Source organism: Urocitellus parryii, chromosome 3 (assembly GCF_045843805.1).
Source record: "Urocitellus parryii isolate mUroPar1 chromosome 3, mUroPar1.hap1, whole genome shotgun sequence".
Taxonomy (NCBI): domain Eukaryota; kingdom Metazoa; phylum Chordata; class Mammalia; order Rodentia; family Sciuridae; genus Urocitellus; species Urocitellus parryii.
This window is the reverse complement of record NC_135533.1, coordinates 218,784,687-218,806,718: the sequence shown is the minus strand read 5'-3', so window position 1 is coordinate 218,806,718 and position 22,032 is coordinate 218,784,687. Positions and strand designations below refer to the sequence as shown.

At 61.5% G+C, this 22,032-nt stretch overlaps 4 protein-coding genes across 9 annotated transcripts in view; 3 read left to right on the top strand and 1 right to left on the bottom strand.

The window, feature by feature from the left end:
- Dot1l (DOT1 like histone lysine methyltransferase) overlaps positions 1-9,280 on the top strand; it is a 54,757-nt gene extending 45,477 nt beyond the window's left edge. For 4 of the 6 annotated variants that reach the window (XM_026414708.2, XM_026414706.2, XM_026414711.2 and 1 more), the window contains 3 exons: positions 2,275-2,339; positions 2,900-3,856; positions 4,509-6,319. In XM_026414708.2, coding sequence (XP_026270493.2) covers positions 2,275-2,339; positions 2,900-3,856; positions 4,509-5,107 — 1,621 coding nt within the window. In that variant the 3' untranslated portion in view covers positions 5,108-6,319. Of the gene's footprint in view, positions 1-2,274; positions 2,340-2,899; positions 3,857-4,508; positions 6,320-6,371 lie in introns of those variants that run through there. The other 2 variants (XM_026414709.2, XM_026414707.2) reach the window with 2 other exon arrangements.
- A 60-nt stretch (positions 9,281-9,340) lies between these two features.
- Plekhj1 (pleckstrin homology domain containing J1) lies at positions 9,341-11,323 on the bottom strand. Its single transcript, XM_026414713.2, has 6 exons — positions 10,812-11,323; positions 10,655-10,722; positions 10,521-10,587; positions 10,079-10,169; positions 9,927-9,990; positions 9,341-9,855 (listed from the first exon to the last, which is right to left on the bottom strand). Exons 1-6 carry the CDS (start codon positions 10,903-10,905, stop codon positions 9,745-9,747), a joined length of 495 nt encoding a protein of 164 aa, XP_026270498.2. The 5' UTR covers positions 10,906-11,323; the 3' UTR covers positions 9,341-9,744.
- A 114-nt stretch (positions 11,324-11,437) lies between these two features.
- Sf3a2 (splicing factor 3a subunit 2) lies at positions 11,438-18,865 on the top strand. The gene is made up of 9 exons (XM_026414712.2): positions 11,438-11,536; positions 13,511-13,674; positions 14,142-14,213; positions 15,265-15,311; positions 15,890-15,999; positions 17,118-17,167; positions 17,252-17,392; positions 17,781-17,849; positions 17,973-18,865. The coding sequence occupies exons 2-9, from the start codon at positions 13,549-13,551 to the stop codon at positions 18,750-18,752; spliced, it is 1,395 nt and encodes a 464-aa protein (XP_026270497.1). The 5' UTR covers positions 11,438-11,536; positions 13,511-13,548; the 3' UTR covers positions 18,753-18,865.
- Amh (anti-Mullerian hormone) lies at positions 18,753-21,982 on the top strand (the record flags this gene model as incomplete). The annotated part of the gene is made up of 6 exons (XM_026414732.2): positions 18,753-18,869; positions 19,395-19,767; positions 20,262-20,401; positions 20,630-20,738; positions 20,811-20,967; positions 21,062-21,982. Coding segments are annotated over 6 exons (1,776 nt in total), but the record flags the coding sequence as incomplete, so codon positions are not given.
- Positions 21,983-22,032: the final 50 nt, after the last annotated feature.

Here is a 22,032-nt window from a genome sequence, read left to right as displayed (position 1 = left end):
GGGGCGCACCTGCCCAGGTGTGAGGGGCCTCCTGACCTGGGACAGCCCTGGCTTCAGAGGGCGAGGCTCTCGAGCAGACAGACCCCTGGGGGAAGGCTGCCCGGCCACCTCCCTCAGGGTCGGCCCATCTTGCCCACGGGCTGCGCACACTGTCTTCCCAGGGACTCGGGAGGCTGAGGAAGGAGCCCTGTGAATTGGAGGCCAGCTTCCTTAAGCACCTTAGTGAGACCCTGTCTCAAAATTTTGAAATGAAGGGGCTGGGTTTCAGTTGGCAGAGTGCTCGCCTCCCAGGCACTAGGCCCTGGGTTCAATCCCCAGCACCACAAACAACAAACAAATAATCAATAATAAAAAGAAGGGCCACTGGGCTGTGGCTGAGTGGTAGAGTGCAAGTGAGGCCCTGGGTTCCATGTCAGCACCACGTAAAAATAAGTAAATACAAATAAAAGGCCTGTGTCCAACTACTACTAAAAAACAGGTGGGGGGCTGGGGAGTGCTTTCCTAGCACGCGTGAAGCACTGGGTCCCATCCTCAGCACCTTGTAAAACTAAGTAAATAACAAAATAAAGGTATTGTGACTATCCAAACGAAAAAAAAACAAAAAACTTTTTTAAATTAAAAAAATGAAGTTTCAGGGGCTAGGGCTGGGCTGTGGCTCAGTGGTAGAAGGCTTGCCTTGCATGTGTGAGGCACTGGGCTTGATTCTTAGCACCGCATATAAAGAAATAAAAATGAAGTACTAAAAAAATATTTCAAAACAAAATTGGAGTCTGAGCACCTTCAGTGCCTGTCGCCCGCCCGGCCAGCTGTGTGGAGGTGTGTCTCCTTCTGCGCGGCAGTGTCGTGAGGTGTGGTTCTCACACGGTCCTCCCACTTAGGAGCTGCAGCTCGGGGGTCTTGAGTTCACTCGCAGGGCTCTGCCAGCCTCTCCCTCTGGGTACAGAACATTCCATCGCCCCAGAAGGAAGCACATTGCTTTGAGCAGGTCCCCAGCCCTCCCCAGCCCTGCACCCACAGATCCACGTGCCATCTCTAGACTCCTGTCCTGGTCGTCTCCTGTCACGGGGTCACACACACGGTGGCCTTGTGTGTCTGATTCCCACTGAGCGCCAGGTCCTCGGGTCCATCCACACTGCAGCTTCCGCTTCACTCCTGCTCGCGGCCATGGGCACTGGACACTTTGGGTGGGTGTGACAGTTGAGTGCATCTATTTATTGATCAGTGGATACTTGGGCTGTCACCACCTTTGGATGTTGTGAATCTTGCCGTGAGCATGGTTTTTTGTTTGTAAATAGGTTTTCAGTTTACTTCTATGGTGATGCTGTTTTTAATCTTATGTATTTATTTTGGCGCCAGTAATTGAATTGAGCCCAGGGGTCCTTAACCCTGAACCACATCCCCAGTTGCTTTATTTTGAGACAGGGTCTCTCTAAGTTGGTAGGAGCTTGCCAAGATGCTGAGGCTGGTCTCCAGCTTGCAGTCCACCTGCCTCAGCCTCCCCAGCCCTGGGATCACAGGCCTCAGCACCCAGCCTGTTTTTTCGCTTTGACTTTCCTGGGTACTAGGCCATGGACCCAGGTTGCTCCTCCCCCGCCCAGGCTGGTTTTGAACGTGCCGGCCTTGAACTTGCCATTCTCTGATCTGGGCCTTCCGCTCACGTTCGTGGCTCCATGTGTGCCTTTGGACCTGTGTCTGGTTGTCCGCCCCACCCACCCCGTTGCCTTGTGTGGTGTGAGCATCCTTCACACAGGCAGCTACCCCGTGGCCGTGTGTGCTGGCCACACCTCCTCCTCTGGTGACTGGTGTGTGCACAGCCTGGTGGTGTCCTTCTCAGAGGCGATGCCGCCCCCTGGTGCTGTGGTGCGATAGATCTGCATCCCTTGGATTCTGCTCCTCCCGTGGTAAAGGCTTTGCCCCTGGGCCTTCCCCACGGGTATTGGGAGCAGCTGCCCAAATGGTTTCAAGTGGTTTCAGGATCTTCCGAGTTGGGTGCTGCTGAAGTGGTGACAGTGGCAGTGCAGTGCCAGGCCCCTCGAGCCCTGTGCTTCCTCTGAGTTGGGACGTGCAGGGTCTGAGGCCCTGTGTGTGTTGTGGGGGTGTTAGGCCCTACTTCCTGCTGGACCTGGCCCCAGCTGTGTTTGAGGGTCCCCCGTGCAGGGCCTGGGAACAGGCTTTGTGTCCGTCACTTTCCAACCTCCCCGAGCGGTTTGGTGTTAGCAGTCCTGTACACACCCTCAGATGTCACATGTTAATGCTGTTTTTTTCCCTTAACAGAATTGAGAGAAAAATTGCAACAATCTCCTTAGAAAGTAAATCTCCCCCCAAAACCTTGGAAAACGGTGAGTGGAAATGCTTCCTGCTGCTTGTTCCCAGCCTGAGGCTCAGGCTCGTTGTTGTTGTGTCAGGGCCCGTCCCTCCCAGGCATGTGGCCTTACCACTCAGGGTCACCCTGCATCCAGCTGCTCCCCTGTAGACCCCTGCTTGGGGGCCACCCTGGGCTGCATACGTCTTGTGGGCCTGCCTTGTGCCCTTGGGGACACTCACCTCATTGCCAGTCTAAGTCAGACCAGCTAGTTTCTTGGCCAGCCTGCCCCCCACCCCCAAGAGCCCCAGTCGTGGGCTGCGACCTCCATTCCTTCCACCTGCACAGCCCTCCCCTCCCTTTGGGGTGATTGGACCCGAGTGCCCAGGACACAGTGCAGGGCTCTGTTCTGAGGCCCCGTGGTCTGGCTCTCCAGGGCTTCCTCTTGCCACTCGTCACTCCCCTCACCTGTCCCTCCTGCCTCTGTCCTGCCTCTGTCCTGTAGACCCGTGGAGTGCCTGGCCCTGCAGCCTCCCTGAAAGGGGTGCCAGGTCCCACGTCAGTGTCTCAGTGGCTCACACCTCTGCCGCTCTTCAGCAGGTGGTGGCTTGGGACGGAAGCCAGCCCCTGCGAGCGAGCCCGTCAACAGCAGCAAGTGGAAATCCACCTTCTCACCCATCTCCGACATTGGCCTGGCCAAGTCTGCAGACAGCCCCCTGCAGGCGAGCTCCGCGCTGGGCCAGAGCTCCTTGTTCGCCTTTCGGCCAGCCCCAGAGGAGCCTGTCGCGGCCGAGGCCAAGCTGGCTACCCACCCAAGGAAAGGCTTTTCTGGCTCGCTGTCAGGGGCAGATGGGCTCAGCCCAGGCGCCAACCCTCCCAACGGCCTGGCCTTCAGCGGGGGCCTTGCCGCGGACCTCAGTTTACATGGCTTCAACGACGGTGCTTCCCTTTCCCACAAGGGCCCTGAAGTGGCCGGTCTGAGTGCCCCACTGAGCTTCCCCTCCCAGCGGGGCAAGGAGGGCCCCTCTGAGGCCAACCCCTTCCTGAACAAGAGGCAGCTGGAGGGCCTGGGTGGCCTGAAGGGTGAGGGTGGCCCTGGCAAGGAGCCCACTGAGCCTGGCCTGCCCCCTTGCGGGCTCACGGACAAGGCTGCCCTGCCACACGGCAGCAGGCCCAGCAAAGGCCGGGACCGCGAGCTGGACTTCAAGAACGGCCACAATCTCTTCATCTCCGCCGCGACGGTGCCTCCTGGGGGCCTCCTGGGAGGCCCTGGCCTCGCCACCGCAGTGTCCTCTGCCGGCAGTGCAGCTCCCGCCACCCAGGCACACCGCCCCTTCTTGGGCACCTTCGCCCCTGGGCCCCAGTTCACCCTGGGCCCCATGTCCCTACAGGCCAACCTCGGTTCTGTGGCTGGCTCATCTGTGCTACAATCCTTATTCAGCTCCGTGCCGGCCGCCGCGGGCCTGGTACATGTGTCGTCCGCCGCAACTAGACTGACCAACTCCCACACCATGGGCAGCTTCTCTTCTGGGGTGGCTGGCGGAACCGTTGGAGGTAGGCGGAGGCGGGCCTTCCTGAGTCCAGCTTCCCTAGGGCAGGGCTCTGGTCACCCCGGGGCGCCTCCCCCAGGAGCGCTCAGGTCCTCTCGGCTGCTGTGCTGGTCCTTTCAGAGCCCCCTAGAGGGCCATGCTGGGCCATGCAGCCCCTGCACTTTGGCAGGCTCCGGGGTGTCCTTTTCTTGAGACCCAGGTGATTGTCGTGAGGTGGAGGACTCTGGCCGGTTGAGCTTGCATCAGGTTCTTGTTGTAACACGTCCCTCTTGTTTTCAGAAGAGACGGTTCACATAACTAGGGCAGTCCTTTCTGCCAGGGAGGCCACCAGGTTAAGGGTGACCACTGCAGCAAGGCCGGGGGAGCTGGCCTTGGGCAACAGGGAGACCGACCACGCCTACGCAGACCCCGGGTGGAGTGCAGCCCGGGCCAGGCGTAGCGCGTTGGAGCTCCCGGCTGGGTGCGGGCGGGCAGGCCGGCCCGAGGGGCGGGCCTCGGCTGGCTGCAGGTAAGTGCCCTGCGCTGCGCCCTGCTGCTTGCCGCCAGTGCTGCCTGTGACCCAGAGCCGCAGCTGCCCGGCTTCCCCTGCGGCTGTGCACCTCTTGCTTGGCTGGGCCGTGCCCGCCTGTTGAAGCTCTTTTCTCTCCTGTTTGCAGGTGTCTTTAACCACACGGTGCCTTCTGCCTCTGCTCATCCGTTTGGAGCCAGTGTCGGCAGCGGGGCTGTGTGTAGCAGCGCCACGCTGGGCCTGAGCCCGCTGCAGGCGGCGGCCAGCACCTCGGCCTCTTCCTTTCAGGCCCCGGCCTCGGTCGAGACTCGGCCGCCCCCTCCGCCTCCGCCTGCCCCGCTTCCTCCTCAGCACCTGGGCCGGCCCCCTGCGGGGCCGCCTGTCCTCCATGCCCCCCCTCCTAACGTCGCCTTGCCTCCTCCTGCCGCGCTGCTGGCCTCTAACCCTGAGCCCATGCTTCTGCAGAACCTAGCGTCTATCCCGGCTAACAAAGCTTTCTTACCCTCCTCCTCGGCCACCTCTCTGCAGCCTGCTAACGCCTCTCTGTCTGTCAAGCTCGCCTCCCTCCCGCACAAGGTCTCCCGCCCCTCCTTCACGGTGCACCACCAGCCCCTGCCCCGGCTGGCCCTGGCGCAGGCCACGCCCGCCATCCCGCAGGCCAGCTCCACAGGGCCGTCCGCTGTGTGGGTTTCCCTTGGCATGCCGCCTCCGTATGCCGCACACCTTTCGGGGGTTAAGCCTCGATAAAGACTTGCTTAGCTAGCAGTTCCTATTCTGTAAGGTAAGGCTAGAGCCACGCAGGCGGTGATCTCGAGAACCCAGCCCTCCCTCCCGTGGCACAGAAGACGGCCCACAGGGCGCCACAGAGGGCCCCGGGGGAGGTGCCGTGCCGTGGGAGAGCTCCAGGCGCGAGGGCCACATCTGTGAGCGCAGGAGCTGCCGAGGAGCTTGGCAGGGCTCAGCTGCTGGGTCCTGAGGGACACGGGCTCTCCATGTGGCCCCCCAGCCGTGGCCAGTCAGCAGATCAGAGAACAGCCACGGGGGCAGAGGTGGACCATGCCAGCTGCCACAGGGTTCAGGCACAGTGTGCAGGACCAGGGCCAGGTGTAGGGGTTGGGGCTCTTCTTGCCAAGCCCAGGTGACCCTGCAGGGCTGAGAAGTGGAAGGGTAGCCCCGCCAAGACTGTGACAGACTGGCTGGCGGAGTTGCCAGGGAGCCAGGGCATGTGATGATGACCCTGGTCTGAGTCCTTGTTCACACCTCACAGGAATTAAGAAAACCCAAGGCATGTAGTCCCTGGTGTGCCACAGGTCCCCAAATGGGTTTGGCCTTGCAATTCTAGACTGAGGCTCCTGCTGGAATTCCAGCCGTAGCTCCGGGCGTCCGCGGGCCGCCAGGTGGGGCTGTCAGGGCACACTGGGAACCGAGGCCCAGCCCAGGCCACAGGTGTGGCCACAGCAGTGCTGCAGCCATGACCCACAGCCAGGGGGCCTTGCCTCCCCCTGGGGACAGAGTGGTGCATGTCCACTCCACCCCTCGGCCAGTTGCAAGACCTCAGGGTGCCCGGCCTGGCCTGGCATCCTGTGGAGCAAAGGTGTGCTCACTGGGTGAGGAGTTGATGGTGGCTCTGACCTGCCCCCAGCACGTGGGAAGTAGAGACAGACAGGATGCTGACCACTGGGCTGGTCAGAGTGCTGCTCACTCAGGGGCTGGAGACAGGCTATGTCTGGCCCCTCCTGAGAAGTGCCAGCAGTAGGGTGGCTGCGGTCAACCTGAGCCCGTGTCCTCAGGACGGCTGAGCTGAAGAAGGCTGGGGTTGGCCGCAGCAGCGTCTGGGTGTCAGGCCCCCTGTTTGCCCACAGGGAATACCTGTCTGCAGAGGTGTCCTGCAGGGCGGCCCTGGCGGCGTGGGGTGTGTTCTCTGGAGGCCTTCGGGCTGGCCTGGTGAGTGCCAGGCTCCGCCCAGCAGGCTGCTAACGAGGCTGCTCTCCCCACTCTGTGCCCCCTGCAGGTAACTAGGACTTCTACCTCAACCGCGCGACTATGCAAGGATGGTGTGGACCAACGCGCCTGCTGCTCAGTGCTCGCTGGCCTACTGGGCCCCCACCTGGACGGCGGGGACAGGACAGGGACAAGGAGCTCCACTGTGAATCGGCGGCACGCGCAGGAGGTGCTGCCACAGTCCAGTTTGTACTGTCGATAGTTTTAGATAAAGTATTTATCGTTTTTTAAAAAGTATAAACAATTCTGACTTATTTTATTCCATCTAAGTCGTCAAAGGCAACCTATTGAGAAGTATAAATGTCTATGTAAGAGAGTCTATATCTAGATACACGGACCTGCAGGGCTGCCCGCCCCCGGAGACGCCGCCAGCCCGCCCGGTGCTATCGCGACACCAGGCCCGTGCCTGCCTCCACCTCTCGGTGCTGCCCTGGACACTGACCAACGCCAAAACCAGTCCTCAGAAACGTCCTCCCCAGCGCCCGTCACTTGATCCTGTACCAAAGGCTTGCCCGATCGTGGTCAGGGCCCTCAGAGGAGGCCCTCTTCCTGCTGGCCAGCACTGACCTTGCAGCCCTGCCTTCCTCTGGAGCCCCTTGAGCCTTCTGCCCCCACCGCCTCCTGCCCCCTCACTGTGAACACCCCCAACTGTCAACCTTTCGGCTTAGGGTCCAGCCTTTGGCATCCTGGGCAGTGGGCACAGCTCTGTGGCAGGCGTGGTTCTGACTGGTGCTCCCGAAGGCTCTGCGCCGGTGTTGTGCCCAGTGCAGTCACTTCCATGTTTGTTTTTCTTTGGTTTGTGGCACCCTGCTTGGTGACCTGGGGCAGGCCCATGGTGGGTCCCCTTGTATTTGTGTATCTGAGAGAGTCACACTGAAGAGTGACAGTATTTTATAGAGATGTGATGAGAATTTATAAATTTCATAGACTTGACTGCATTTATTTTTAGATTGTATAATGCACAGTGAACTTTAACAGAAGAGAAAGCAAGGGAGAAAGAAACCTTTATATTTATTCAAATGCACAAAACTGGCATGGGCTCCAGGGCCGGCCCTCACTGCAGACCTCACAGAGCGTGCCTCAGAGGGGCCTGGCCCACCCTGCCCTCAGGAAGGCTCGCCCCTGACACAGACCACAGGGTGCCTGTGCTGTCGGGGTACTCTGGGCCTGCAGGTCTGGAGGGGATGCCGGCTCCTCCGGCAGCCTCGTTGGTGCTGAGAACGGATGCGTGGTGTAGCCACAGACGGGCCAGGGCTGCTGGGCCTCCAGGGTGTCCTTGCCTCTCTGAAGCCTCAGCAGACCCCTGGCGGCTCTTGAAGCCTGTCCCAGACCTGGTGCCCCTCCCCCTGCAGTGAGTTCTGCAGATGGTGCTGGTGACCCACCCCTCCTGTTGGTGCTCTCGGCCAGGCCTGCAGGTGCTGTGCCTCATTCCCAGGGGCTCCAGCTCAGCCCTTAGCACGGCAGTGCCCTGCTTGGTGTGGGGGACTGAGGGTCACTTCTTACCACACAGCTTCCCCAGGTGCCACAGGGTGGTAGAAGTGAAGTCCACACACAGCAAGTCCCTGGTCTGATACAAACCCATTCTTTAAACACTGTATGCTTCCGCCCACCTCCCCGGGTAGTGGAGGCTTGTGTGTGGGGCAGGCCATGCCAACGTGGCCTCCTGCCCACACACCTTCCTATAACTAATCTGCACCTACGCTTGAGTGTCGGGAGATACCACCACATGTTGGGCATGTGCCTGACACTGAGCCCTACTGGGTCTCAGGTGTCCCAGCAAGTTCCCCCTTGAGCCCACCAGGGGATGGGCCTGTAACCCAAGCCCCAGCTGACCATGGGGCCAGTAGCCTCCTGTTCTCAGCACCCCAGGCCCCTGCTACCCTCAGATACCACCCAGACTGACCCACTGCCCACGTGCTGGCACCCAGGGATGCTGGTGTGGGGCAGCGCTGACAGAGCTGTGCGGGAGTCTGAGGCTGACACCCGTCTCCATTACCTTGGGAGGGGGGGTGGGTGCTGCTGGGTGCTGAGGGTGACTGCAGGGAAGCCCTGGAGCGCCAACTGGCTCCCGCTCAGGAATTGTCAGGAAGCCGTAAGGACTGGGCCCTGTAGGCTGCCTGCTGGTCAGCATCTACACTAACCTAGGAACCTGGGACTCGTCACCCTGTTGGACCCCCCTCCTCGTCCTGGTGTAATGTCCATCCACATAGCCTTCCCTTGCCCAGCTTGTTTGTAACGCAGCACAGCCTCGTTTCAACTCTGTAGTGTACTCTGTACTCGCTGGGCGCATGGCCAGCTCCAACCCTGGCGCCCGCTGCATTGTTCCACCTCTGGGCGCTGTAATAAAACAGTTTTCACCTGGACCTGGTCTGAATGCCATCCTTTCTTCCTCGTGACGTGACAGTGATGCGTGTTGTCCCTCTGGTGGGGAACCCTCCACCCACGGGTGAGGGTAGCAGCAGCCGTGGGAGCTGACAGTGGCAGAGGGGACCCTGCCCCGGGGAGGCCAAGCCCCACCCTTCAGTACTGGGCCTTGAACCCACAACCTCAGGCATGAACTGACCTGCGACCCAGCCTTGGTGGAAAAATGCTCTTTTCTGGTCACACCCAAGCTGAAGTCTGCCAGCACCCTGGGTGCAGCCACAGGGTCATCCAGGATTGCTGTGACCCCATTCCTCCATGGGCAGGGGCCTCTGCCACCATTCCCAACTCTAGATCTGAACTTTGAAAGAACCCCTCGTCGGGCTGGGGATGTGGCTCAAGGGGTAGCGCGCTCGCCTGGCATGCGTGCCGCCCGGGTTCGATCCTCAGCACCACATACCAACAAAGATGTTGTGTCCGCCCAAAACTAAAAATAGATATTAAAATTCTCTCTCTCTCTCTCTCTCTAAGAAAGAAAAAAAAGAAAGGACCCTTCGTCCCTCACTTTCTCAGGAGGGGGCTCCCCTTCCTCTTTCCATTGACTTCACCACCACCTAGTCTGGAAAAGAGGTACCTTTATTGGACAGAGCAAGCTTGGCGACCTGGAGACCAGCGCCAGGGCCTGCGCCATCAGCAGGAATCAAGTTCACAGCTGGTGAGGGGGACCTCACATTCACAGCTTCACCGAGCCTCGGACATACATTCAGCTGGCATGAGACAGTAGAGTGTGCCAGTCGGGTGCCCCCTTGGCCCTCAATGGATGCACCGGAGAGACCAGGCAGGGGCATGTGGCACTTAGGTGCCAAGTGCTGGACCGATCTGGGGGACCCCCAAGATGGGAGGGAAGGGCCAGCTGAGCAGTTTCTCAATCCCTGTCCATCCCACCCATCCTTAGGCCAAAGCACCTCCCACTGCAGACTCAATCATGGCCAGAAACCCTGGGCAGACGGCCCAGCCCAGGGTCAGTCCAGCTCATCCAGCTGGGAGCTGACACCAGCTGACTGCCCCTCTCTCAGCGAGCTGCTCAGCTGAAACCTGGTCTCCTCAGATATGCCGAACTGCTCCAGGGGGTCCTGTGGGATGGAAGGGTGGCCATGAAGCTGGGCCGTGAGAACTGCCCCGCCACCTCCAGCCCCACACACACCTTGCCCGTCATCTTCTGTATCTCGTTCCTGTAGAAGATGAGGCTTCTCCGCATGTACTCGTAGCTGAAAGAGGGCAGGACTGGCAAAGTCAGAGCCTCATCCCATCCTCTGTGGCTGCTGAGCGGTGCCTCCCTGTTGCCCCGGAGCTCACCTGGCCCGACGCAGTGCTTCTGTCCACTGTTCACACTGCTCCTGGCTGCAGCACTCAAAGTGGTACTTCCTCTCTGGGTCCTCCACGAAGCCTGTGGGTGGACAGAGGGGGGGGCCACCTGTCAGTCTCCACACCCTGCCGGCCACAGCCCCAGCTTCCCCTTGCCGAGGCCTAGAACTCCTCCGGCCCCTCCACCTGCCACGAGCTGAAGTGAACACCGCCCCAGATTCCTTCGTCCTTAGCCCAGAGGTGACCCTGTCTGGAGTGAGCCTTTGCTGATGGAAGTCATCAAAGAGGACCCTAAATGCGGCGAGTGCTGCTCTTTGAGAGCAGACGCAACGGGGCGAAGCTCCTCAGAGCCAGGAACCAGGGATGCCTCAACGGGCACACACCGTGTCCGCCCAGCGGCCAGGGGCTGGGACCCGCGACGCGGGGCACTCACTGATGGAGAAGCCGCCGGGCTCTTCCTGCGCAACTCTGCAGCGCTCCAGCAGCAGGGCTCCGAGGGGCTGCGCGAGACACGGGCGTGAGCGCCGGCCGCCCGCGCGGGCCCCCCCTCGGCGCCCGCGCCCCTACCTCGTCCTCGTCCGTCCGGAAGTAGAAGAGGAAGTTGACCACCAGCTTCACCAGCCGCCGCTTGGCCACTGCGGGCACAGCGCGGGCTCAGTGCGGGTTCAGCGCGGCTCAGCGCCGCCGGGAACCCCCCGGCCAGACCCGGGCCCGGCCCACTCACCGCTGCCTTTCTTGGGCCCCCGCATGCCCAGCTCCGCTGCCAGCTCCGCCGGCTGCTGGGACAGAGCCCGCAGTTCCTTCTCGTTGTAGCGCATGGCAGGCACCGCAGGGATACGGGAGCCAGAGTGCGGAGCGCGCGCCTCTCCTACCGGCCGCCGTCCCCGGTGGCCGCGGCACCGGCGCCACAAAAGTCTCAGGGAGCTGTCCCGGAAGTACCGACAGAGCTAGTGCGCCTGCCCGCCCCGAACGGCCTCTCCTTCCCGCATCCGCTACGTGGCGCTGGCGTGCGGGGGCCGTGGGGGAGATCAACTGCTTTTATAAAGTCATGAAAAACACTGAGCCCGGGCGGAAACTGGTTCACGGCAACCCCTGTGACCGGCGGTGCCCCTTCCCGAGGTGTACATGCGCAGGTGGAGGGCACGATAGCGTTTCCGGCCGCGTCTCAGTGCGTCCACTCTCGACACCCAGTACCGCTCGAACGAGGACCGAGAGTTCGTTGCGGACGTTGTACGCACGCGCCCTTCCCCGTCCAGCCTCCATTTAGATCCGCCCTCTTGCCCTCGCGCCTCCCGGTCGTCCATCCGGGCCGCGCGGCGGACAGGGCGTGCGCCAAAGGAAGCTCAGCTCCGTTGGTCCCGGAAGTGGCTCCGTCCTACGCGTGGCGCGTGCGCACGGAGAAGTCTTGGCGGTCGCCGGGAAGGCCTCGGAGCGTGGCCTGGGGCCCCGGTGAGGAGCGGCGCGGGCTGCGGGCGGTGGCCGGGCCCCGGAGCTCGCTGGAGCGGGGTGGAGTGGGAGCCCGGCGCGCGGCGCGGCACGCCCTCTCGGGAGGCCCGTTGGGGGCGGGCGGCCTGGGTGGCGGAGGGCCTCGGGTCCCCGAGCGCCCGCGTGGGTTGCCGCCCGGGGTCTCGCCGGCCTCGCAGCCCGGGAGCGCGCATGCCTCTGGCGCGGGCGGCCTCGGAGCGTTAGCTGGCCCCGTGCAGGCGCGCCCGGCGGGACCTGGGCCGAAGGAGGCGGCCACTCCGCGCAGAGCCGGGCGCCCGGCCCAGGACCCAGCGGCCACCTCCTCGAGTCTGGCGGCCGCCGCCCCTGGTCTCGTCTGTGGCACGGAACACTTCCCTCCCCCGAGGTGTCGTCGTTAGGCGTCCGGCTTCCTTAGCGGCCTCCCGCCCCGTCGGGTCGTCGGTCTTTGTTCCGGGCTGCCACTGAGCTGCACCCAGGTTCTTTTGTCTTTTTAATTGTGAGGCCGGCCTCGCGGAGGCGCCCTGGCTGTCTCCCCTGCACGCTGTTTTCCTGAGGTTGACTCTGCCGTCCGAGGCTGAATTCCAGGAGGAACGGGTCTTCTTGCACCACTGGTTTCTCTTTAAACCCCCAAGATCCCTTAGGCACGTTGGTTGTACTTTCCATGTGTTTAAACAAATCGACTCCCCGGATTCCTGCGCTGCTTTGGACACAGCCCTCCAGCTGCATCCACGTCCAGTCTGCTGTTGTGGAATTTGGTTCCCTGCCCTAGCTATTAGGTTGGCCGACTCTTTGTTCTCTCAGAACCCACGGCCTGTTAGTTTCTAAAAAAGCAAATGATTTTTAGTTTTCTTTTGAGACCTTGATTGTCTGGAAGTGGCTTTGTTGACTCAGTGCCCTGCCCAGCAGTTCGGGCATAAAGTCGGTTTATAGGGCTGGACTCTTCTGAGGCTCCAGGAAGAGTCCACGTCCCTCCTCCTCCAGCTCCTGGAGATCCACGGCCCTGGGCTCTTGGCCCCTTCCTTCAGCTCCGGAGCCAGCAGCACACTGTCTGCCAGTATCTCTGTGACTCAGGCCTTCCTGCCTCCTCTCTGAGGACTCTGTTGACACTGGGTCCCAGATAGTGCAGGATGATACCCCATCTCACAGCCCTTCACTTCTACTTGCAGACTCCCTTTTGTCATACGTGATCACAAAGGCACGGTTTCTGGGGATGAGGATGAAGATGTCTTTAAGAGCTGTCATCCACTGGGTCTCTGGGCCTTATCTCTGAGCTCGACCCTAATTGAGGGGTTTGTGGCAGTCATTGAACAGTCTAGACAGAATGTTGGGTGACCAGAAAAAACTGCCTGGAGTTTGGGTTTTGAGTGAACTTGATAGAATATGGGAACCCGGGTGGCCTATAGGATTTTGAACAGGGTGTTTAGGATTCAAATCGCTGCAATTAGCTCTTGAATATTGCAAATTAGGCAGAGGGGATCCAAAGATAGCTGTCTTCCTTGCCTCCAGCAAATCCTAAGTGCTAGAGAAGTAGAAATTAGGTTGTGAGGAACAAATGTAGCCGGACAGAGCCAAAGCTAGAGGAGGGAGTGAGCCAGGCTTTGGTGAGTCAGGACAGCTTCCTGGAGAGGCTGAGGACTGTACCAGGAGTGACCTTGCCCTCCAGAGGCACTGAGAGGCGCCACAATGATCTTCTAGGCCAAGAACAGACCATGTTTCCCTGCAGCCATCTAGTTCCATCACAGTCCAGTGCACTGTGAGACACGCTCCTTAATCAACCCAGATTGCCCTGCACACATCCTGTTGTCTAGGGCATCACCTAGGACCCCCACTCGACAGGCCCCTGAGCTAGAGTCTCTGGAGATGCCTCTAGAATCCCCCTGTTACTTGCCTGTCCCAGGGTGCCTGGCCACAGCTTTGGCAGGCGGCCTGTCCATCACACACACTCTCCGCTGTCCGCAGGTTTCTCCCTGGTTCCGTAAAGCCTCGAGGCCTTCACCATGGATTTCCAGCATCGACCTGGGGGGAAGACAGGGAGTGGGGGTGTGGCCTCCTCCTCTGAGAGCAACCGGGACCGCAGGGAGCGCCTCCGGCAGCTGGCTCTAGAGACCATTGACATTAACAAGGTAGGCCACAGGGAGGTCCTTGGCACCCTGTGCACAAGTGGGTTTCTTGTTTTTTTATTCTGGGTACTAGGGATTGAACCCAGGGGCGCTGAGGCACACCCCGCCCTTTCTGGTATTGTATTCAGAGACAGGGTCTCCCTGAGTTGCTCAGGCCTTTACTAAGTTGCTGGGCCTGGCTTTGAATTCCCAGCCTCCTGGGTTGCTGGGGTTACAGGTACGGCCCCTGATCCCGGCAGAAGTCTGGTTTTGTAGGGTGGCTAGAAAGAGCATGTGCTGCAGGGTTCTTTGGTCACGGAGGAGGTGCTGTCTGGATGTCCCATGCCCCCAGTCACAAACCCAGGACTCTGGAGTGTCCCAGCACCATCAGGCAGATGGTGCTTAAGGCTTTTGCTGGCCTGAGAGGGTGGACCCAGCAGGCCCGTAGACAGTGGGCTTCCTCTGCCTGACAGGATCTGTTTTCTCCTCAGGATCCATATTTTATGAAAAATCACCTGGGATCGTATGAATGCAAACTCTGCCTGACACTGCACAACAATGAGGTATGTTCTCTGGGCCCTACTGTGGGTCTGGCTTGCCACCAGCAGCGGTCCCTAAGCGCTCCCTGGCACTGACTGCCTCCGCTTCTCTTGGCCAGCCTCTGCCATGCTGCAGAGCCCAGCCCGATGCCCACCCCAGCTCCGTGCTTGCTCCGACTCATCTCTCTTTATTGTGAACTCTGAGAGGAGAAAGGGGCATCACCTAGGACCCCACTAGACAGCTGCCAGCCCACTCACTGGACATTTGTTCCAAAGTGTGTCTTTCTGTGAAAGACGCCTATCGCTGAAGATGCAGGTCACACTCCCTCTGTCACCAGCTGTGTCCTGCACACTCGGCCCATGCGTCTGCTGGGAGCCCTCCTAGCCTCCCTTTCTTGCGAGGCCAGGGGGTGCGGGGTACTCTGCCTGATGTTTGATGGGCTGGCTCCAGAGAGGGGTCTCTGAGAAGGAGAGGGGTGGCGTGCTCTGGGGGCTTCCAGCCTGTGTAGTTTGAGGATGTCCCCACAGTTCAGGCCTTTCTCCCATGGTTCTGGCAGCCAGGAGGTGGCTGTGGTGACTCAGTTGCAGGCTCTGAGCTGGTCTGAGCGTCCTCTGCTCCGCTCTCTTCGGCAGTGACGAGGCTCTCTATCTCTCGCGTGTCTGCACTCTGTGGAAATGAACTGTCCTGCACATCAGGGCCTCTTCTCGGTGCTGTGGACACTGGCTGGATCATTCTCTGGGGTGGATGTGAGGTGGTGGGTCAGAGGGTGCCAGGTGTTGCACTGCTGACCACACTGCAGCCAGGTGCAGATGTGCACACGCCAGCAGGACCCCACAGGCCCCTTGGGGAGCTTGTCTGGGGTGTCCCACGTGTGCACTTCCTGTAGCGTGTCTTCCCTTCCCCGCACCTGTGTGGACCTGTGGAGGTCATGCCTTCACCAGGTCAGATGCCTGCCTTGCCCCTGGATCCCTCTGTTCCTTATCTCAGTGGCAGGCTGGCCTTGTTTATCCCTGTGCCCCACACAGGCCCTGGGGAAGACTGTTGGGTCTTTACTTGGCCTTTGTCTTTCTGCAGGGCAGCTACCTTGCGCATACCCAGGGGAAGAAGCATCAGACCAACTTGTGAGTACCTTTGCCCCTGCAGCTGGTGCTGAGCCTCGGCTCAGGGCTCTGAAGTCAGCCAGGCTGCACCTAGGTTGGAGGGGGAGCCCCTCATCCGATGGGTGGGAGACAGGAGAGGCTGTGTCCTTGGCTGCAGTGCACACTCTGCCTGCCCTTTACCTTGAGGGGCTGGGGCTCAGTGGCAGAGCGCTCTCCTGGCACTCGTGAGCCACTGGTTGCATCTTTAGCACCACATAAATGTAAACCAGTAAAATAAAGGCATGCTGTCCACACACAACTACCAAAATAAAAACTAAAAGAAAAAAGGGGGATTTGGGTCTCTGAGAAGAGCAAGAGGCGTGGCATGCCCTGAAGGACTCTAGCAGGCCCAGCTGACCATGACAAGAAGAGGGAGAGGCCTTCTCGGTTGTCCCTGTCCCTACATTCTGACCCCAGGGCCTCTCCCACTCCTCCCACTCTTGTCTCCCTCACCTTGTAGAGGAGCTCCAAGGTCAGGGCAGGGGCTCAAGGCATCTGGGCCAGTGGCCTTGGTGGCCTGTGTTTGCAGGGGCTGCAGCGCTTGTTTGTCCTGCCTGCAGGGCCCGGAGAGCAGCCAAGGAGGCCAAGGAGGCCCCTGCCCAGCCAGCACCAGAGAAGGTCAAGGTGGAGGTGAAGAAGTTTGTGAAGATCGGCCGCCCAGGCTACAAAGGTGTGTCTGTGGGAATGACCAGCAGGCCACAGCTGCTGCCCAGAGTGAACGAGCTCTTTGGCCCCAGAGCCCCGGGCCACAGCTACTGTCCCCTGGCCTTTCACAGCAGTCCCCTCGTGGCTCGTGGCCTCGGCCTCTGTTGCCAGGACTTGACCAGCACTGATCCCCATCCTTCCCCCGCCAGCAGCTCCCTTTTCTGTCCCAACTGGGACCACTCCCCAGCTGGCCACACTAGCTTTGTGTGTGCCCCAGACGGTCAGTCCTGACTCCTCTCTGTGTTCCTGGGGCATCATGGGGGCACATGGGGAGGAAAAGCAGCAGAGGGGCATTGAGGCCAGGTGGCCTTTTCGCTTCAACTTGAACTTGAATGTAGGCTCCTCATAACCTAAAGAGGAAGGAAGAGAGGAAACTTTCAGGAGCAACTTGTCGAGGACCAGGGGATACAAGGGTTGGAAAGCTGGCTGAGTGACAGTAAGAACACAGAAGCGTGTTCCCGCGAGTTAGGGAGGCGGATCGGCCGTTGAGCAGTTCTTAAGAGGTGGGATGTTCTGTGAACTGGTCCTCCGGATAGGTCCACAGAGCAGAGGCCTGAGACGGCCTGCCTGGGGAGCCAGGGCTGGCTGGATAGCAGAACCCAGGCGCAGACCACAGCCAGGGCTCTGGATGTGTAGTGAGGAAACGGCGATGGGCTGTGGTCAGCTTTGGGATTTAGCTGCCACCTCCAGCAGCCTTTCTTGGGGCACAAACTGTCGTATCCCAGTAGAGCAGCTTCCTCTCTTGCTTACCCCATGCGCAGGACTGGGATTCAGGTCGGCCCCACTTGGATCCCAGTGAGGTGGCCCAGAGAGCCCTCCTGGCCCCAGAGTCCCTGCTCTACTCTGGTGTCCTGATGTCTGGGGAGGTGGCCTGCCGTGAAGGCCCCCAGGAATTGTGGTGGAGCACTGCACAGCATGGTGTGACGCTCCCTTGTGCCCCTGAGCCCTCCCTGTGGCAGAGCCTATCCAGCCACCCTGGCCAGACAGGCACCTGCCCAAGACCCATTCCCCTGGTGGCTGGGCAGTATTAGACCACCCTCAGGGAGGACCAGTACCCTGGACCTAAGAGCCCCATCATTGCAGTGACCAAGCAGAGGGACACAGAGATGGGCCAGCAGAGCCTCCTGTTCCAGGTGAGGTGGGGCCCAGGCTGGGAGGGAGGGGGGGGCCCAGAGGCACTGGCTGAGAGCAGCGTCGCCACTGGCTGCATTCCGCAGATCGACTACCCGGAGATCGCCGAGGGCATCATGCCTCGCCACCGCTTCATGTCTGCCTACGAGCAGCGGATTGAGCCTCCGGACCGGCGCTGGCAGTACCTGCTCATGGCTGCCGAGCCCTATGAGACCATCGCCTTCAAGGTAGTCGGGCCTCTGGGGTCTCCTCCTCCCCCCACGAGGGTCTGACAGGGCGGGAGGGTCACCATTAGCCACTGCACTCTGGAGGTGGGCCTCCAGCACGGGCACTGCCCGTTGGGGGTCTCCCTCTTGTGACTACTGCTGTTCCATGAAGAATTGGGGTCCCCAGGGTGGGCCGAGTACCTCAGCTGTGAGGCCTCCACTTTGCGGCTTTGCTGGGTCTAGGCTGTCACGGGAGTGATGGTAGCTGTGTCCTGGGCCTTGACACAACAGCAACAAATAAAAGCTGTGAGTCCGGGCGACGCAGGCTGCCGCTTTGGTGAGGGACGGATGGGGGTGAGCCCAGTGTGCCTCACACTAGGAGCCCTCTGGGGCCTCCCATCCTCCCCAGGTACCTAGCCGAGAGATCGACAAGGCTGAGGGCAAGTTCTGGACTCACTGGAACAGGGAGACCAAGCAGGTTAGTGAATGGGGGCCTGGGTCTGGGTGCTGCGGGGGACCCACACCAAGGCCTCGAACACCAGTGGTCCACCCCCCAGCTCTAAGGCCACAGGGTCTGAGGACCTCCCATGTGTCTCTCCAGTTCTTCCTTCAGTTCCACTTTAAGATGGAGAAGCCTCCGGCCCCACCCAGCCTCCCTGCAGGGCCTCCAGGGGTGAAGCGGCCTCCACCCCCATTGATGAATGGTCTGCCTCCTCGGCCACCACTGCCAGAGTCCTTGCCCCCGCCTCCACCAGGAGGCCTGCCCCTGCCACCCATGCCCCCCACTGGGCCTGCACCCTCGGGGCCCCCTGGGCCTCCCCAGCTGCCCCCACCAGCTCCCGGGGTCCATCCCCCGGCACCAGTGGTCCACCCCCCTACATCTGGAGTTCACCCCCCTGCTCCTGGGGTCCACCCTCCAGCTCCTGGGGTCCATCCCCCGGCACCAGTGGTTCACCCACCAACATCTGGGGTCCACCCCCCTGCTCCAGGGGTCCACCCCCCAGCCCCTGGGGTCCACCCCCCAGCCCCAGGTGTGCACCCCCCAGCCCCAGGTGTGCATCCTCCAGCCCCAGGTGTGCACCCTCCCCCAACGGCTGGGGTTCACCCCCAGGCCCCAGGAGTACATCCACCTGCTCCTGCCGTTCATCCTCAGGCACCGGGGGTGCACCCACCAGCCCCTGGGATACATCCCCAGGCACCAGGGGTCCACCCCCAGCCTCCTGGGGTTCATCCTGCAGCTCCTGGGGTCCACCCTCAGCCTCCTGGAGTTCACCCGTCAAATCCTGGGGTGCACCCCCCAGCACCTATGCCTCCGATGTTGAGGCCCCCTCTCCCCTCGGAAGGCCCAGGGAACATCCCTCCCCCGCCCCCAACCAACTGAAAAGCTGCCCCCTTGTGTATCTGGTGTCCCCTTTCTCCCTGCTTTCCCACAGGAAGGCGTCACGAGCTTTTGTACTTACTGTTCCCAGAGCCCATTAAACAGCTTCCCCTGTCTGCAGTGGACTGACTGATGGGGCACTGCTGGGCGGGAGGGCTGTGGGGGGTCCATCCTGCCACACATGGGTTCTGGCCTCCACCGGGACATGTGCAGGGTGCTGCTGGACACACTGTAACTGGAAGGGCACAGGGGAGCCCCAGCTGACTTGGAGACCACCCCACTGCTGCAAGGGTGGGGGTGGGGTTCTGCACTCCAAGCATGTGCCCCCCCCCCATGGTCCCTCTGCTGTTTGTCTTTAGGAGGGACCCTTCCTCAAGGACAGTTTGGTCCCCAGGGCCGTCACGGGCCTGGCTATCTGGTGAGAGAGAGACAGGTGGCTGGGCCCAGAACAGATAGCTCTTTGAGAAAGCTGTCTCCCATGTGCCCCTGCTCTGTCCGTGTGGGGTGCTGGGCACTGTCCCCCAAGGTCACTCTGGAGCAGATAGAGGCCTTCCTCTCCCCACACATTCCATGCTCACCCATATAAGCCAGGCCACCCAGCCCCTTCCAGCACTCGCTATGCAGGGCCCACCTTTCCTCAGCCAGCTGGCCCTGGTGGTGGCCATGGGGACTGTATTGAGGGCTGAAATCTCCAGAGGAGAGGAGCCAGCGGGGGGCTTCATCTTCCCTGAAGACTGGACGTGGCCACCTGGTGGCCCACAGGACCCCCTGTGCCTGGTGACACTGAGCAGGACCAACAGTGGGAACATAGGCCCCTTGCAGGTGGTGGGAACCCTGAGCAGCTATGAACACGCTTTCTTGGAGGCTGTTGGGAGGTCCCACTGGGAACCCCAAGACCTGGCCACCTTTGGGGTCTGCAACCTCAGCGACGTGCAGACTGCCCTGCCCTCTCTGCGGCACCTGGGGTCCTGGCTGGGGGAACGGAGGGGTCTGCTGCTGGTCCTGCACCTGGCGGAAGGTATGTAGAAGCCCTCCCAAGGCCGTGCTTCTCCCTGGGAGGAGGCTGTGGGTCTCTGCTCTAGAGGAACATGGGATTCCCTGATACCCAGGCTCCCAGATGTCCCCCACACAGTGACGGTGAGGGTACCTTTCCTGCCCACAGTAGTGCTGGCAGAGCTCCCGGGTCAGCAGGGAAGGCCCCTCCCCACAGCCAGGGAGCCCAGGAGAGCAGGACCCAGAGAACCCCAAGGTGCATCCTTACCCGCAGCCTTCAGCCAGCCCCCACAGTGGTCTCCTTCCCAGACAGCAAGGCAGCCACGAGAAGGGGACCTCCTGTCCCTTCAGATGAGGTCCCCTGCTCCTGGTGTCCAGGGAGAGTGGACAGTACCCTTAGACCTTCTGGTCCCCAACAGATTGGCAGAGGCTGCAATTGGGGAGGAGGCTCTTGTGCAGAACAGGCCTGGGGAGCACTTGGGCTCAGTGGCTCAGGTGTCCCTGTTGCCCTGGCTGCAGTGACATGGGAACCAGTGCCCTCGCTGAGGTTCCAGGAGCCCCCCGGAGGAGCCAGCCCCCATGAGCAGGCGCTGCTGGTGCTCTACCCTGGACCTGGCCCCGAGGTGACTGTCACCGGGGCTGGGCTGCCAGGTGCCCAGGTATCTGGGAGTTGCAAAGGGCAGTCCTGGGCCACCAGGAGCCCTGTTTGAGGGGAGGAGGCTGGATTTTTTTTTTTTTTTTTTTTTTTGAGGTCTCTGTTTAATGGAAAGGCACAGAGGATCAGTGAGTGAGAAAAAGGGTGGTCAGGCACCAGGGAGAAGGGATGTGCATAGCCAGGCTGGGGGCGGCAGCGCCCCCCCAAAACAGGCCGAGCCCCATCTCCACAGGGCCTCTGTCCGACCCACAACACACGCTATCTGGTGCTGGCCGTGGACCGCCCAGCCGAGGCCTGGAGCAGCTCTGGGCTCACCTTGACCCTGCGGCCCCACGGAGACGGTAGGCAGACTGGACAGGGGCTGCTGCCCTTGGTGCCAATCTCCGAGCCATAGTAGTGTGCGCCCACCACAGGTGGCCCCATGAGCACCGCCCAGCTCCAGACGCTGCTGTTTGGTTACGACCCCCACTGCTTCACGCGAATGACCCCGGCCCTCTTCCTGCTGCCATCTGGGCCCACGCCGCTGCCTGCCCATGGCCAGTTGGACATAGTGCCCTTCCCGCCGCCCAGGTGCGTGCCGGTCATGGAGCAGGGGGCGTAGGGGGGTGGAGGCGGCACTACCTGGCTCCCTCAAGACTACCTCGCCCCCTACTGCGGGTTCCAGGTCGTCCCCGGAGCCCGAGGAGCTGCCGCCCAGCACAGACCCCTTCCTGGAGACGCTGACGCGCTTGGTGCGCGCGCTGCGAGGGTCCCCCACCCGAGCCTCATCGCCGCGCCTGGCCCTGGACCCAGGCGCTCTTGCCGGTTTCCCGCAGGGCCTAGTCAACCTGTCAGACCCCGCGGCACTGAAACGCCTCCTCGATGGCGAGGAGCCTCTACTGCTGTTGCTGCCGCCCGCTGCGGCCACCTCTGGGGACCCCACGCGACTGCAGGGCCCCGCGTCAGCGCCCTGGGCCGCCGGCCTGGTGCATCGCGTGGCCATCGAGCTTCAGGCTGCGGCCGCGGAGCTCCGCGGACTCCCGGGCCTGCCGCCTGCAGCGCCCCCATTGCTAGCGCGTCTGCTGGAGCTGTGTCCGGGTGACTCCAGTGACACTAAGGGCCCTGGCAGCCCCGGGGACCCAATGCGTGCGCTGCTGCTGTTGAAGGCCTTGCAGGGATTGCGCGCTGAGTGGCGCGGGCGGGATCAGCGCGGTTCGGCGAGGGCGCAGCGGAGTGCGGGGGCCACAGGCGCAGGGAACGGGCCGTGCGCGCTGCGTGAGCTCAGCGTGGACCTGCGCGCCGAACGCTCTGTGCTCATCCCAGAGACATACCAGGCCAATAACTGTCAGGGTGAGTGCGGCTGGCCGCAGTCCGACCGAAACCCGCGCTACGGCAACCACGTGGTTCTGCTGCTGAAGATGCAGGCCCGCGGGGCTGCTCTAGCTCGCCCACCCTGCTGCGTGCCCACCGCCTACGCGGGGAAACTCCTCATTAGTCTATCCGAGGAGCGTATTAGCGCTCACCACGTGCCCAACATGGTGGCCACCGAGTGCGGCTGCCGGTGACCGCCGCTGCACGGACTCCGCGCGCCCCTCCCCATATTTATTCAAACCTCAAGCGCCCCAATAAAAACAGCATGCACTCAGCTGGGGTCGC